This window comes from Phacochoerus africanus, chromosome 1, assembly GCF_016906955.1.
Source record: "Phacochoerus africanus isolate WHEZ1 chromosome 1, ROS_Pafr_v1, whole genome shotgun sequence".
Lineage (NCBI taxonomy): Eukaryota > Metazoa > Chordata > Mammalia > Artiodactyla > Suidae > Phacochoerus > Phacochoerus africanus.
The window spans coordinates 170,289,063-170,303,020 of NC_062544.1; the positions used below are offsets into that span (position 1 = coordinate 170,289,063).

Here is a 13,958-nt window from a genome sequence, read left to right on the forward strand (position 1 = left end):
GATAGCCTTTAACTGAAATGCAATGAAGCAACATGTTGTGATAGTTATTCTCTGGCTGTATAAAACATATATTTGAATATGATTGTTCCTACTTTGTAGGATGTAAATGTGATTGACTATAGAGGGGTTTTACCTTTCCTTGAATGTTGGGGTCCTCTGAGATTTTATCCTTTGTCCTCCTCTCTCTCCTAGGAAGCCTTATTCACTAATTACTTCAACTCCCATATTCATGACTCTCAAATCCCAACCTTTCTTAAAAGATGCATATCTCTAATTACCAAGTAAAATCATTTGAAAATTGGACATCCCACAGATACTTCCAACTTATGTATCTTTTATTTTCTTCCTAAACTTGTCCCCTTTAGTATCCTCATTCAAACACAGTGACTTTGCAGTCTTCACCATCTCCAAAGCCAGAAACAAATTGTTAGTAGAAATTCCCCCTTCTCTGTCCACCTCTATACCCAATTAGTGACCACATTTTGTAGATTATTCCTCAGAAATATCTGGCATATTTGATCTTTCCCTTCTTCCCTAGCTATTACTGTTCTTGCTGTTGTTTCTCATTGCAAAGTCTCCTAACTCTGTTGTAGTCCTTTCACACCCTCAATATTACTTCTTTCCCAGGGCTCTTCCACACATTTCTACCAGGTTTGTCTTCAGAAATAATAAAAAACATGGAGTTCCCGACATGGCTCAGTGGTTAACAAATCTGACTAGGAACCATGAGGTTGCAGGTTTGATCCCTGGCCTCGCTTAGTGGGTCAAGCATCCAGCGTTGCCGTGAGGTGTGGTGTAGGTCGCAGACGTGGCTCAGATCCCAAGTTGCTGTGGCTGTGGTGTCTGCCAGCGGCTGCAGCTCCAATTAGACCCCTAGCCTGGGAACCTCCATATGCCATAGGTGCAGCCCTAGAAAAGGCAGAAAGACAAAAATAATAATAATAATAATAGTCAAAAACAGGAGTTCCCATTGTGGTGCAGCAGTAACGAACCCGACTAAGATCCACGAGGACTTGGATTTGATCCCTGGGTGTGGGATTCAGTGGGTTAAGGATCTCGTGTTGCTGTGGCTGTGGCGCTGTGGCATAGGCCAGCAGCTGCAGCTCCAATTCAACCCCTAGCCTGGGAACATATGCCACAGGTACAGCCCTAAAAGCAAAAACAAAACAAAACAAAAACAGATTATGTGACTAGTTTGATAGAAAAGAACTTCTGCAAGCTTCCTGCCTACCTCTTCTCCCATGGGAAGGAATAAGAAACAAACTCTCAGAGGTCCCTGGTTGCTCAGTTGGTTAAGGGTCCAGCATTGTCATTGTCGTGGCTCAGGTCAGTGCTGTGATGTGAGTTCAGTCCCTGGCTGCAGAACTTCTGCATGCTATGGGCACAGCCAAAAAATAAGCAAACTTTCCACTTGGGCCCACAAGGTGCCTTTCAGTGTAGGTATAATCTATTTTGCCAGTCTTATCCCCAGCCACTTCCTCCCTGTCCCTTAAAATGCCTTTGCAAATCCACTTACCTTCCTAAAAACTAAACTTCTTTCTTACCCTTTGATAAAAACCATGCCTTAGACCATGGAGCCACCTTTATCCGGCTCCTTTTTCTTACCTCCAACCCTTTTGCCTGGAAAATTATGTAGGTTTAAAGGGCTTTAACTCAGTCTATTAGGAGCAACCTTGCATAAAAGTGCCTGTTTCAAATATCTGAACTAGATCCAAGCCTGCCTGATTCATCTTTAATGTTATGATTAACTCTTTGCTTTGCCTCAATGACTGTGTCTGCTTTGGCCCTCTATATGGGATTAACTCATCAGTGTTGTCCATAAATTCACGTCTTAAGGAAACCACTGAGGCACCTTTAGCCTTCCTCTGTATCCCACCCATTTGATTTAAAGTCCTCTCTCTCCCTTTCTGATGCATATCTAACTCCTCCCTAAGCTCAGTACTCCTGATTTCCTCCCTGGCATTTGAGCTCTGATTTTTCTACATTTATTCAGAAACTGTTTATTGAGTACTTACTATATGCTGTTAAAAAAATTCAACTGAGTAAATTTGAAGATATTATTCACTTTATTCAATGATTCATGAATCAGGCAGCATCCCATCTAGCAAACAGAAAGGAGCTCTGAGGAGCTGAATAATATGGGAGACTTATAGGTAGAAGGGGGTAGGGACAAGGAAAGAGCCATGGCTTAACTTTTCTTTGGTGGATGGCAGGGTCTGTCAGGGGAATTACCTTTCTATTGCTGGCCAGGAAATTCCAGATTGACTAGTTTAAGACTACATTCCTGGGAGAGGTTGATGCAGCAGTCCGTTAGATATTAAGTTTTGTTTTGGTGACATGGGCTTAGCAAAAGTGACTCCATTTTGGGCCAGTTGTCTCTTTTTTATCAAATCCCAACCACTGTTCTATGTGCTGAAGGAAGAAAAAGTAAACACAACACACAAGGTCCCTGGCTTCATGGAACTTAGATTCTAATTTTGGAGGCAAATACCCAAATTGAGGGCTAATATATCAGGCCGTGATAGTTCTATGAATGAAAACGAAACAGGGCCGGTGGGAGGGGGTACAAGCTGGCACCTCCCTGATCAGTTTCTTCTCTAACCTTCCCTGCCTCTTTGATAGGCCCAGACTCTCCCTGAATGTGTGAAAGTGGCCCAACTTAGGCACTTTGTCCTTGAGTCATCATTCTCTGGGTTCCAGGCACTTAACCAGGAAAACCAAATATAGTTACATCAGTCAGGCAGGCAAGGACAATGAGCACACTCATCAGCCGGGCTGCCTTGCTACAGCATTATCTTGCCCCCCATCAGTTGGGCTCTCTGAATACTGGGCCCTCCTGCAAATAGTCTGTAAGCTCCTGGGAAGACCTGAGAATTCCTGTGGCTGCCCATGTCTCTCTAAAGGTGGGAGCGCTATGGGCTGTGCTGTTTCAGCAGTGGCTGGGAGTTTCCATGAGCCCAGAACCTCACCCCTGCTTTGATTATCTCCAAGACAAGAGGCATCCTTGTGCCCACCCTGTCCCTTATTCCTTATTGTGTGTGGTCTACCACCACATCCAATCAGTTTCTTTCTTACATTTGTCTCCAACCCATCCTTTTCTCCATGACTCAAGTTACTCTTACAGTGCAGTCTACTGCTTGTTTCTGCCCTGGATTCCTTCAGTTGCCTCCTATCTGCACCTCCAGAATCCATTCTGATTTTCCTACACTGAAGCCAGAGTGGTCTTTAAAAAGTCCAAAGCTGAGCAGGTCAAAGTGTGAAATGCTCTCTGGTTGTTTTTCTTCTTCTGCTCCCCCACCCCTCCCACTCCTCTTCCCCCTCCTCCCCCTCTCTTCCCTCCTTCCCCTCCTTCTTCTTCTTCTCCACACCCATGGAATATGGAAGTTCCTGGCCCAGGGATCGAATCCAAGCCACAGCTGTGACCTTTGCCTCAGCTGCAGCAGTGCCGGATCTTTAACCCACTGTGCTGGGCCGGGGACTGAACCTGGGCCCCAGCAGCAAACTGAGCCACTGCAGAGACAATGCTAGATTCTTAACCCACTGCGCCCCAGCAGGAACTCCTCTCCTTGTTTTTAGAAGAAAGCTGCTTTCTTTTAAACAGTTTGCTTTGCAAGTGCAGGACTCTATCTGTATTTACTTTTGACTGTATAGAGTGACCAACTATCCTGGTTTACCCCGGCCTGAGGGATTTCTCAAGAAATAGGACTTTCAGTGCCAAAACTAGGAAATCACCCTACCATTATATCTTTAGCTCAAAAATATTTGTTGAATGAATAACCATGATAACCCCTAATTAGGCTATTAGCCCAATCACCTAGCTGAATCTCTGTGTTAATTTTCAACGTAGAATCCCAGCTCAGGGTGGAAAGGATAATACATAACTATATCTACCCCTCCCTGGCTTCTATGCATTTATTAAACACCTATTTATTGAGCCCTTACTATATGCCAGGCACCATACTAGAGATACAAAAGTGAACAAAGAAAAAAAGATTCTTGTCTTGTATGGGTCATGGGATTCGCTATCCCTCAATTGGAGGGTAAGGCCTGGACATGCCCTGTTTGACAAGCTTGCCTAGAAGGCTGAACCCTCAGGTTTCAGTCAACCCTCTGACCTGTGCATGAGGCTAAATGTCCAGCTCATGTCCCCCTTTGCTACTCCTATGGGCTCATTCATCAAAATAGAAATGAGGAGAGGATTTGATGCAACTAGTTTCCTGAACCCAATGCTCAGGAATGCACAAGAATGGTGCTTGGCTCAACATCTGTACTTTTCTAGGGCTCGCATGCTCCCCTGTGCAAAATGGCAGGCTTGCCAGTAAAAAGAGATCAACAGAGCCTTAGCCTCTGCTTCATTGTGCCCTAGCACATACTGAAAGGGGAGGTTGGGGAAGGGAGGGGTGGGGAGAGGGTAGTTTATATTCCTAAGAGTATGAAAAAGGATATACCTGGGGAGTTCCCACTGTGGCTCAGTGGTTAACAAACCCGACTAGGATCCATGAGGATGCAGGTTTGATCCCTGGCCTCGCTCAGTGGGTTAAGGATCTGGTGTTGCTGTGAGCTGTGGTGTACGTTGGAGACATGGCTCGAATCTGGTGTTGCTGTGGCTGTGGCTGCGGCTGTAGCCAGCAGCCATAGCTCCAATTGGACCCCTAGCCTGGGAACCTCCATACGCTTCGGACTCAGCCCTAAAAAGCAAAAAAAAAAAAAAAAGATATACCTGTTCCTCGCCCATTACAAGGGATACATGGGAAGAGTACAGTGCAGGCCTTGTTCTACAAGGGCCAGCAACTGAACTGCACCAAACCTGTTCTTAGTTGGGGCAGGGATTCTACCAGCAGTCTCTTCCCAGAGTAGGGTGACTCATAACAGCGTATGTTATGTTATGACCCTGAGAGACTTTGTCAGGTGCTCTCCTTCACTCCCTCACTACCACTCCCTCTGAGCCTTGGCCCCTCCTGGCTGCGGGGTTGCAATTCACTCGAAAGTAGCCTCTCGAACTGTGTAAATGGGCATAACTTACTACAATCTTTCAGGAACTAAGTAACCTTTCAGTTAACTAAGTTAACTTACAGGAAGTTAACTTAGCAGTATATATATATATATATATATATATCCTTTGAACAAATACTTTCACTTCAGTTACAGTATCCTATAGAAATTCTTTCATGAATGAATAAGTATTATATATAAAAAAGAATATATATATATTCAGAAACAACAAATACAGTAAAATACCTTTTAGGATTAAAAAAAAGGCATGCAGGAGTTCCCGTCGTGGAGCAGTGGTTAACAAATCCGACTGGGAACCATGAGGTCGCAGGTTCGGTCTCTGCCCTTGCTCAGTGGGTTAACGATCCGGCGTTGCCGTGCCGTGAGCTGTGGTGTAGGTTGCAGACGCAGCTCGGATCCCGCGTTGCTGTGGCTCTGGCATAGGCTGGTGGCTACAGCTCCGATTCAACCCCTAGCCTGGGAACCTCCATATGCCGCGGGAGCGGCCCAAGAAATAGCAACAACAACAACAACAAAAAAGACAAAAAGACAAAAAAAAAAGGCATGCACATATGCATACCTCACATACATATATCAAGATATATAGAACAGTTCTAGGAGGCTACAACTACACAGTAATAATGATGCCTTCTGGGGAGATGGGTGGGATTCATGAGAGGGGAAATGAGTGGTGCTGGAGGATGGATGGAGACTTTCGTATTTACTTTATATATTTCCATGTTGTTTTGATGCTTCCCAGAAAGTATATATGACTGTATTTTGTAATTAATTTTTTCAATCTCTGAGGTAGTGCTGAAGTTCTTATTTTTGAACTCAATAAATTTTGGTATATTTGTAGTTGTACAACCATAAAATTCTTTTTTTAAGAGAAAATATTCCATTGCACGAACACTGCCTTCAGGCTAGACTTCTGTTCTATCTCCTCGTTTGCTTTCTTCCCCGCTCAGATCCTGGGAAAGATGCAGGGAAAAGGGAAGAAAACAGATGGGAAGGCAGTAGAGAGTACAAGTAGAGGAAAGAGAATATTGGGAGAAGAGAAACAATATGGTTGGAAAGATTTCCGAGGAGTAACTCTGCCAGAGGAAGGGCACTGTCAGACCAGCCCCTGCTCCTCCTATCAGCCTCCCTTCTGCACTAACCCCTTCTTCCTTCCTTTCTGTCTGTCTCTCTGTCTGTCTGTCTTTTTTAGGGCTGCATCAGCAGCATATGGAAGTTCCCAGGATAGGGGTTGAATTGGACCTGTAGCTGCCAGCCTACACCACAGCTCATGGCAACATCAGATCCCCAACCCACTGAGTGAGGCCAGGGATGGAACCCACATGCTCATGGATACTATTTGGGTTTGTTACCACTGAGTCATGATGGGAACACCCAGCCTCTTTCTTGAATGAAATATTTTCCTCAGAGTTCCCTTCTCAATCTTGAAATTACTTCCCCTTGATAACTCCAATCCTGATGAGTATACCTACAAAAACAGCATGCTAGTATAATTTCTTTGGAAAACTGGTTGGAAGTGTTTACTAAAGCTAACCCTATGACCTAGCAATTCCATTCCTGTATGGTGTTAAATGAAATGAATGCAAATGTCCACCAATCCTCATATACAAAAATAATCATATAGTCCTTTCAAAATAGCCCCAAATTAGAAACAACTCAAATGCCCATAAACAGGAGATAAGATAAATAAATTAAGATAAACTACATAGAAATGGAATACTACACAGAAATAAGAAGAGTCCAGTACACAGAAAAACAAATGAATCTCGTAGGCAATGTGTTGAGCAAAAAAGCCAGACATGAGGAGTTCCTGTTGTGGCTCAGTGGGTTAAGAAACTAACTAGTATCCATGAGGTCACAGGTTCAATCCCTGGCCTCACTCATTGAGTTAAGGATCTGGCATTGCCTTGAACTGTCATGTAGGTTGCAGATTTGGCTTGGATCTGCCATGGCTGTGGCTGTGGCGTAGGCTGGCAACTGCAGCTCCAATTCAACCCCTAGCTTGGAAACTTCTGTATGCTGCAAGTGCAGCCCTAAAAAGAGAAAAAAAAGCCGGAAATGAAAGCTAACAAAATATATGATGCTTTTTATATATGAAAGTCAGAAACAAGCAAAACTAATCTCATCGATAGAGATTAGAATAATGGTTATTTTGGAGAGGGGTCATTGATTGGCAAGGGGCATGAGGGAACTTTTTGGGGGTGCTGGAAATATTTTGCATCTGATCTGAGTGGTGGTTACATGGATATATGCAAATATAAAAATTCAAGAGGCCATATGTGTGAGGTTAGTGCTCCTTATATATTTAACTACATATTTCACAACTCATTTCCTCCCCAAGAAAGCACTATACACAATAAACATTGGCAGCCTTTCTCTCAAAACCACATACATGTCCACAGATACTTTTGCACGTTTCCATTCTGCCTAGCACTGCACTGGGCCATGATAAGGACTTTTTGGATGTTTAAAAGTAAACTCATTTTTAATGTGTATCTGTGATAAAAACTAATCAGTATTTCCCTATGTTTACAGCCTGATTTTAAGATAGGTTACAACTTTATCAACTTATAATTTTCTGGTCTTTTTCTGTAACTTTAGATTATACCCTTTTATATATTCTAGAGATAAGTCACAAATTACAAAGATTGAAGCTACTGAGTATTGTCTTCATCTGTTCTCAACCAGCTGAATTTTGCCGGTTTTATAGCTCAAATTATTCTCACCACTAGGTGGCAACAACTTCGGTGAAATAAAGTAGAGCTGAAATAAAGACTAATATAGAAAGGCAACTAAAACAATCTAGCCTTATTTTTCTTTCATTCTCATTATTTTGAAGAATGGAAGAATCCCATTCATAAATCTGTATTTCCACTGTAATATTAGAACCCAATAATACTTCATAAGCAGTGGATGGAACCTGAGATCTAATCAGAGTTATGTTTTCAGTAAAATTTGTTGATTAATATATACAATTTTATTGTATGAGTGTACCCAAAAAAGCGTGTCCACTTCTGACACGCTTGTGTGTGTTTTCTGTTTTTGTTTTTTTGCTTTTTAGGGCCAAACCTGTGGCATATGGAAGTTCCCAGGCTAGGGGTTGAGCCAGAGCTACAGCTGCTGGCTTACACAACTCAGAATCTGAGCTATGTCTGTGTCCTACAGCACAGCTCATGGCAATGCCAGATCCCATACCCACTGAGAAGGCCAGGGATCAAATCCACATCCTCATGGATGCTAGTTGGATTCCTTTCCCCTGTGCCACAATGGGAACTCCGTGTGTCTTTAAATATGATAATGAATTACGTTTTTTGTGGGGGGGCATGCTTTCAGCTTGTGGAAATTTCTGGGCAAAGGATCTAACCCACGCCACAGCAGCCACTGCAGTGACAATGCCAGATCCTTAACCTGCCCCCCCACAAGAAAACTCCTGGATTACTTTTTAAACTTACCTTAAATATTATTATCAGTTCTATCTCCCTATCCAATATAGTTCTCCCCCAACCTGTGTATCTTGTCTGAAGCAGTCAACTAAAGTCTTTATGATTCAGTTTGTCATTAAATTATTCTTTTCTTTCCTTCCATTTTTGTTACCGTCCAGGTTTCCATGACACTTTTGATGTCTCCTAGATCTCAATCGTCCCCCTTCTCCCTTTAATTACGGTTAACGGTTTCCTCTAGGAGTCCCTGCTATGGTGCAACGGGGGTTGGTGGCATCTCTGGAGTGCAGGGATTCAGGTTTGATCCCTGGCCTGGTACGGTGGGTTAAGGATCCGGTGTTGTCACAGTGGCAGGGTATGCTGCATCTGTGGCTCAGGTCTGATTCCTGTCCAGGGAACTTCCATATGCCTCAGAGTAGCCAAAAAAGAAAAAAACAGAGTCAAATTATTTTAGTTAAAAAAAAAAAGTGAAGGGAGTTCCCGTCGTGGCTCAGTGGTTAACAAATCTGACTAGGAACCATGAGGTTGCGGGTTCAATCCCTGGCCTTGCTCAGTGGGTTAAGGATCCGGCGTTGCCGTGAGCTGTGGTGTAGGTTGCAGATGTGGCTCGGATCCCGCATTGCTGTGCCTCTGGCGTAGGCCAGCGGCTACAGCTCCGATTTGACCTCTAGCCTGGGAATCTCCATATGCCACAGTAGAAATGGCAAAAAGATTAAAAAAAAAAAAAAGTAAGGGATCTTGTTAATTGATGATTATTTGAGGAGTAGAACACTACATGGATTGGCCAATAGAATCCTTTCATTTGTCCTAGATATGAGGCTAGTATGTGGTCCTTGAATCAGCTGGATACTGATGCATTAGAATTACCTGTATTACACTACATGGTATGGTAGGGCTTCATGGACCATTCTTCCTCTAGACCTGCCCTATTAAAGCTTTGCTCTTATTTGTTTAAAGAGAAAACCTTACCTGGCCACAGCTAAGCAGTAGATGGCATTCTCCCTTGGAGTCCTCCCACTGTGCTCTGAGAAAGATGCGAAGGAAGATCTGAGTAAAAAGTCAGCACTGGGTGTTGCGTAGTAAAAAGATGGGTGTGAATAGCCCACTCTTGAAACCGGAGGGAGGGGGACTTGGGGGAGATATGAATTTTTTATGAGCTTTTCTTTTTTCCTAGCTGTGGCAGTAAATTTTTTTCTGTTTTGTTGTTGTTTTTGTAATTCAGAAAACGTATTTGCATCAACCAGTGGAGGAAATTTGAATGTTTGTTCTCTTGTGCCCTGCTGTGAAATTGACAAAGGATTGACAGGTTTCCTGTTTGTAGTTTGTTCCCTAAGAGGCGGTAGTTTGCCGATGGTACCTTGTAAGTCCTTGTTCCCAGCCTTATGCCAGCTCTTAGAGGTCATTTTTGGTTTGGTGAAACCATCCACCATCACAGTGTCTCCAACTTTTGCTCCCAAAACCCTTGCTCTGCAGTGCTGGCTTTTATTAAGGTTGTGACTCTGAGCTCTGAATATCCATTGTTTTATTTTAATATAAATCCTCATGGGGATTGAGATTTTCAGAAAAGAAACCGTGGACCACAGTTTACTCAGTAAATATAATATGCAGTCCTTATGCTTGTGTTTGAATGCAATGGTTAAGGGAGTTTGTCCTGCTGCATTTTTGCATTCCAGGCACAGCACGCTGCAGTTGACAAAAGCCTTCAGAATCAACAGTTGGCCGGTTTCTGCGGCCGCATGAATAGGGCATTTAGAGACATCTGCGTGAAGAGCTTCCTGGCACCATGCTCGATAGGGGTGCACACCGACTGCCTCGTTGGGCCGCACACCCTGCTTCAGGGCCCATTCAGTGAGCTCAATGTACCCATAAAAGGCGGCGATGTACAGAGCAACCCTTTTCTGATACCTGAATGAATGAAACAAGCAAGAAGAGGTGGGGCTGTTTAATGCTACCAAACAAATGTAGTTACACTAAATACCCATGAAACGTTCTAGTTAAAATATTTATTTCCTTCTAACTCTTACCTAAAATATTTTCACCAAAGGCCTACAATAATATACACGTTAAACCTTCAGGCCCTGCTTATACACATTATCCTACTACGCACATGTGAATAATTCAAACTGGTTTCTGTGGAGCAGTCTTCTTTCTTAGGGAAATCAGATGTTCAAGAAAAATATCAAGCTTTATATTAACTGGGAAAGTTTTGGAAGAAATTTGTCACATTGTCTCTCTCTCTCTCTTTTTTTTTAGAGCCACATCCATGGCATATGGAGGTTCTCAGGCTAGGGGTCCAATCGGAACTGTAGCCTCTCGCCTATGCCAGAGCGACAGCAATGCAGGATCCAAGCCATGTCTGCAACCTACACCACAGCTCATGGCGACACCGGATCCTTAGCCCACTGCCAGGGATCCAACCCATGTCCTCATGTTTGCTAGTCAGGTTTGTTAACCGCTGAGCCACATTATCTCTTTTTTTTTTTTCTGAATATCAATTTAATATTCATTAGTTTACACCACAGCAGTAAAGCTTATTTATAAATATAGTCAACACTTTCATTTTTCTACCTGTAACGGAGAAATTGTATTTTTATGCTTTTTATCATAAAATTAATTTTATGACAAGTTCAGAAAATACATTTTCTTTCATTATCAATCCTGTTTTCCATTTTTGCAGAACTATGCCTACAAATAGCATTATTTGAGGTGAGTTATATAAAAACAGTGAGCATAATGTAGAATGTTGGAAGAAACTCAGCACATTTTAGAAATAGGAAGGCTTTGTTTGTTTATTTGCTTTGTCTTTTCTAACAGTCCTTATTTTCTGGCTTCCCAAAGTTTCTACTGCTGTTCTAATCTAAAGCACTAGGCTGCCCCCCACTCATACCACCACCAGTGCCACAGTCTTTTAACTGGTCCCCCACCTCCTCTTATCCCTGTAAGGGATTTTGCTCCCTCATTATTTATGGTAGCAATCTTTTTATTCCATAAATTGGAGGTTGCCTGTGTTCTTTTCTAACTCTCCAGTAGCTTCCCACTGCAACTGGAAGTCTAACTCCTCACCTCCCCTCTTCTCACCACTCCCCTTCTCTTCCACTGTCCTACAGCTCCACTGGCCTTGCTGCCATCCCTCTTCCTCTAGCACCCCAAGCATAAGTTGAAAGATTGGTGAAGACTGTTCAGGAATATAATAAGGGAGGCAAAGCTAGTCAGGGCTCCACCTGGTATTGTCCAGGATCCATTTGGGCAGGGCTTTCTGACCCCACTGTAGAGATGGCAGCAAGCTAGCCTGGTATCATCCAAAACCTACGGCATGCAGCTAACTCCTGTCTCTTTTCATCACCATCTTTTCATGTGTATGTGGCTTCCCATGTAATTTTCCTATATGAGGAAGATGCTCTGTCCAGACATGTGGATTTGTAGGACCTTCCCGTAGTTAGACTGTAACTAATTAGAGTTGTACATTAATACATTGGCATTTTGGTTCATGTATCAACTTTTTTTGAAATTCCTTAATGCAAACCAGCAACTCTGAATTCGATCCTTTTTTTTTTTTTTTTTTTTTGATTTTGGGAGAAGAGCCTGTCCTGATTGGAGTAATTGGCCTTTGCTTTCATTGTTAACACTCAGGATGTGGGAACTAGAGGCACTCTTGTTACTGAGACTAGTTGATCCTGCCTCCTAAATGATCTTTTCACAGTCTGTCTTTTTGGCGCCACCTCCGTTGTCATAAGCCTAATTCAGGGTGCTATTGTCTCTGGACTATCTCTGTGTCTGTTTCTATTCCTCACAGTACAGCCAGAACCAAGTTTATAAAATGCAGGTCTCATCATGGCTTTTCTATACCTTCAATGTCTTCCCATGATTTAAAAGATAAAGTCCAGGAGTTCCCGTTGTGGCTCAGTGAAAAAGAATGACTAGTATCCATGAGGATGCGGGTTCAATCCCTGACCTCACTCAGTGGGTTAAGGATCGGTGTTGCCATGAGCTGTGATGTAGGTCGCAGATGTGCCTCAGATCCCATGTTGTTGTGGGCTGGCACCTGTAGCTCTGATTTGACCCCTCGCCTGGGAACTTCCATGTATCACAGGTGTGGCCCTAAAAAGCAAAAAAAAAAAAAAAAAAAAAAAAAAGGAAAGAGAGAAAGTTCAGTTCCTTTCCTATAGGGGCCTGCATGAGCTGGCCTCTTTTTATCTTTCCAGCCTCTGTCCACTAGCTTTCTCTTTCTCTATAATCTGCTACGTGGAATTTCTTTCAGTTCTTTGAATCTATTCTCTTGACCTTTGGGTACATGTGTTTCCATCTGTTTTGGAACATGTTTATTCTTCTCCCTACCAGTTACCTAAGTATCAACCCTTCAAGTCCCTTTCTCAGGATGCTTTTATCTGATTCCCTGAAGTCTAGCTAGTTGTCCATACTGTATATTCCCATGTCATCCTTTTTTTTTTTTTTTTGGCTGTGCTCGTGGCATGTGGAAGTTTCCAGGCCAGGGACTGAACCCATACCACAGCAGCAACCTGAGCCACAGCAATGACAATGCCGATCCTTAACCTGCTGAGCCACCAGGGAACTCAGACATTCCTGTGTTATCTCACACAATGCCCATATCGTAACACTTTTCATGCTGACTGGTAATAGCAATGACACCTTGCGTTTATATCCTCCTTACCATATGCCAGATGGCCCTCTCAGTTCCACAAAGTACTCAGTAAATATACACTATTAAAAGTAACAATGTAGGAGTTACTGTTGTGGCTCAGCAGGTTAAGAATCCAACTAGTATCCATGAGAACACCAGTTCAATCCCTGGCCTTGCTCAATGGATTAAAGGATCTAGCATTGCTGTGAGCTGCAGTGTAGGTCACAGAACTGGTTTGGATCTGGTGTTGTGGGCAGCTGCAGCTTGAATTTGACTCCTAGCCTGGGAACTTCTATATGCCACAGGTGTGGCCCTAAAAAAACAAACAAACAAAAAAACAAAGGAACAGTGCAACAGCTATTCCTTTGGATTCAGAGCACAAAAAGAGAGAATTATAATCATCCCCAAATATAAATTAATTTCCAATATTTAAATATCTTATAAAATTGCAAAAGCTGGTTTTCTGATCTGTCATTTCACAGAGCCCTGAGAGCTCCTGGCTTCTGTAAAGTATGATAAAATTACCACAAGGGGGCACTGTTCTAAAATACGAGTGAATTAAAACCTAAAGGGTAATTCACTTTATGCACTTGGGAGGCTGTTGGTTGCAGAGATATCTTAAAATGTCCACCTTCTTCTTCTTCTTCTTTTTTTTTTTTTTTTTTTTTTGTCTTTTTGCCATTTCCAGGGCTGCTCCTGTGGCATATGGAGATTCCCAGGCTAGGGGTCTAATCGGAGCTGTAGCTGCCAGCCTACACCAGAGCCACAGCAACGCGGGATCCGAGCCACGTCTGCAACCTACACCACCGCAAGCTCACGGCAACGCCGGATCCTTAACCCACTGAGCAAGGGCAGGGATCGAACCCGTA

General features: G+C 43.0%; 1 protein-coding gene across 1 annotated transcript in view; it reads right to left on the reverse strand.

Annotated features, from left to right (window-relative positions):
* Window positions 1-13,958, reverse strand: part of ANKUB1 (ankyrin repeat and ubiquitin domain containing 1) — a 35,979-nt gene that overhangs the window by 594 nt on the left and 21,427 nt on the right. Inside the window, exon 5 of the mRNA XM_047784500.1 lies at window positions 9,420-10,355. Within this exon, the coding sequence (XP_047640456.1) occupies window positions 9,420-10,355 (936 nt within the window). The remainder of the gene's footprint in view (window positions 1-9,419; window positions 10,356-13,958) is intronic.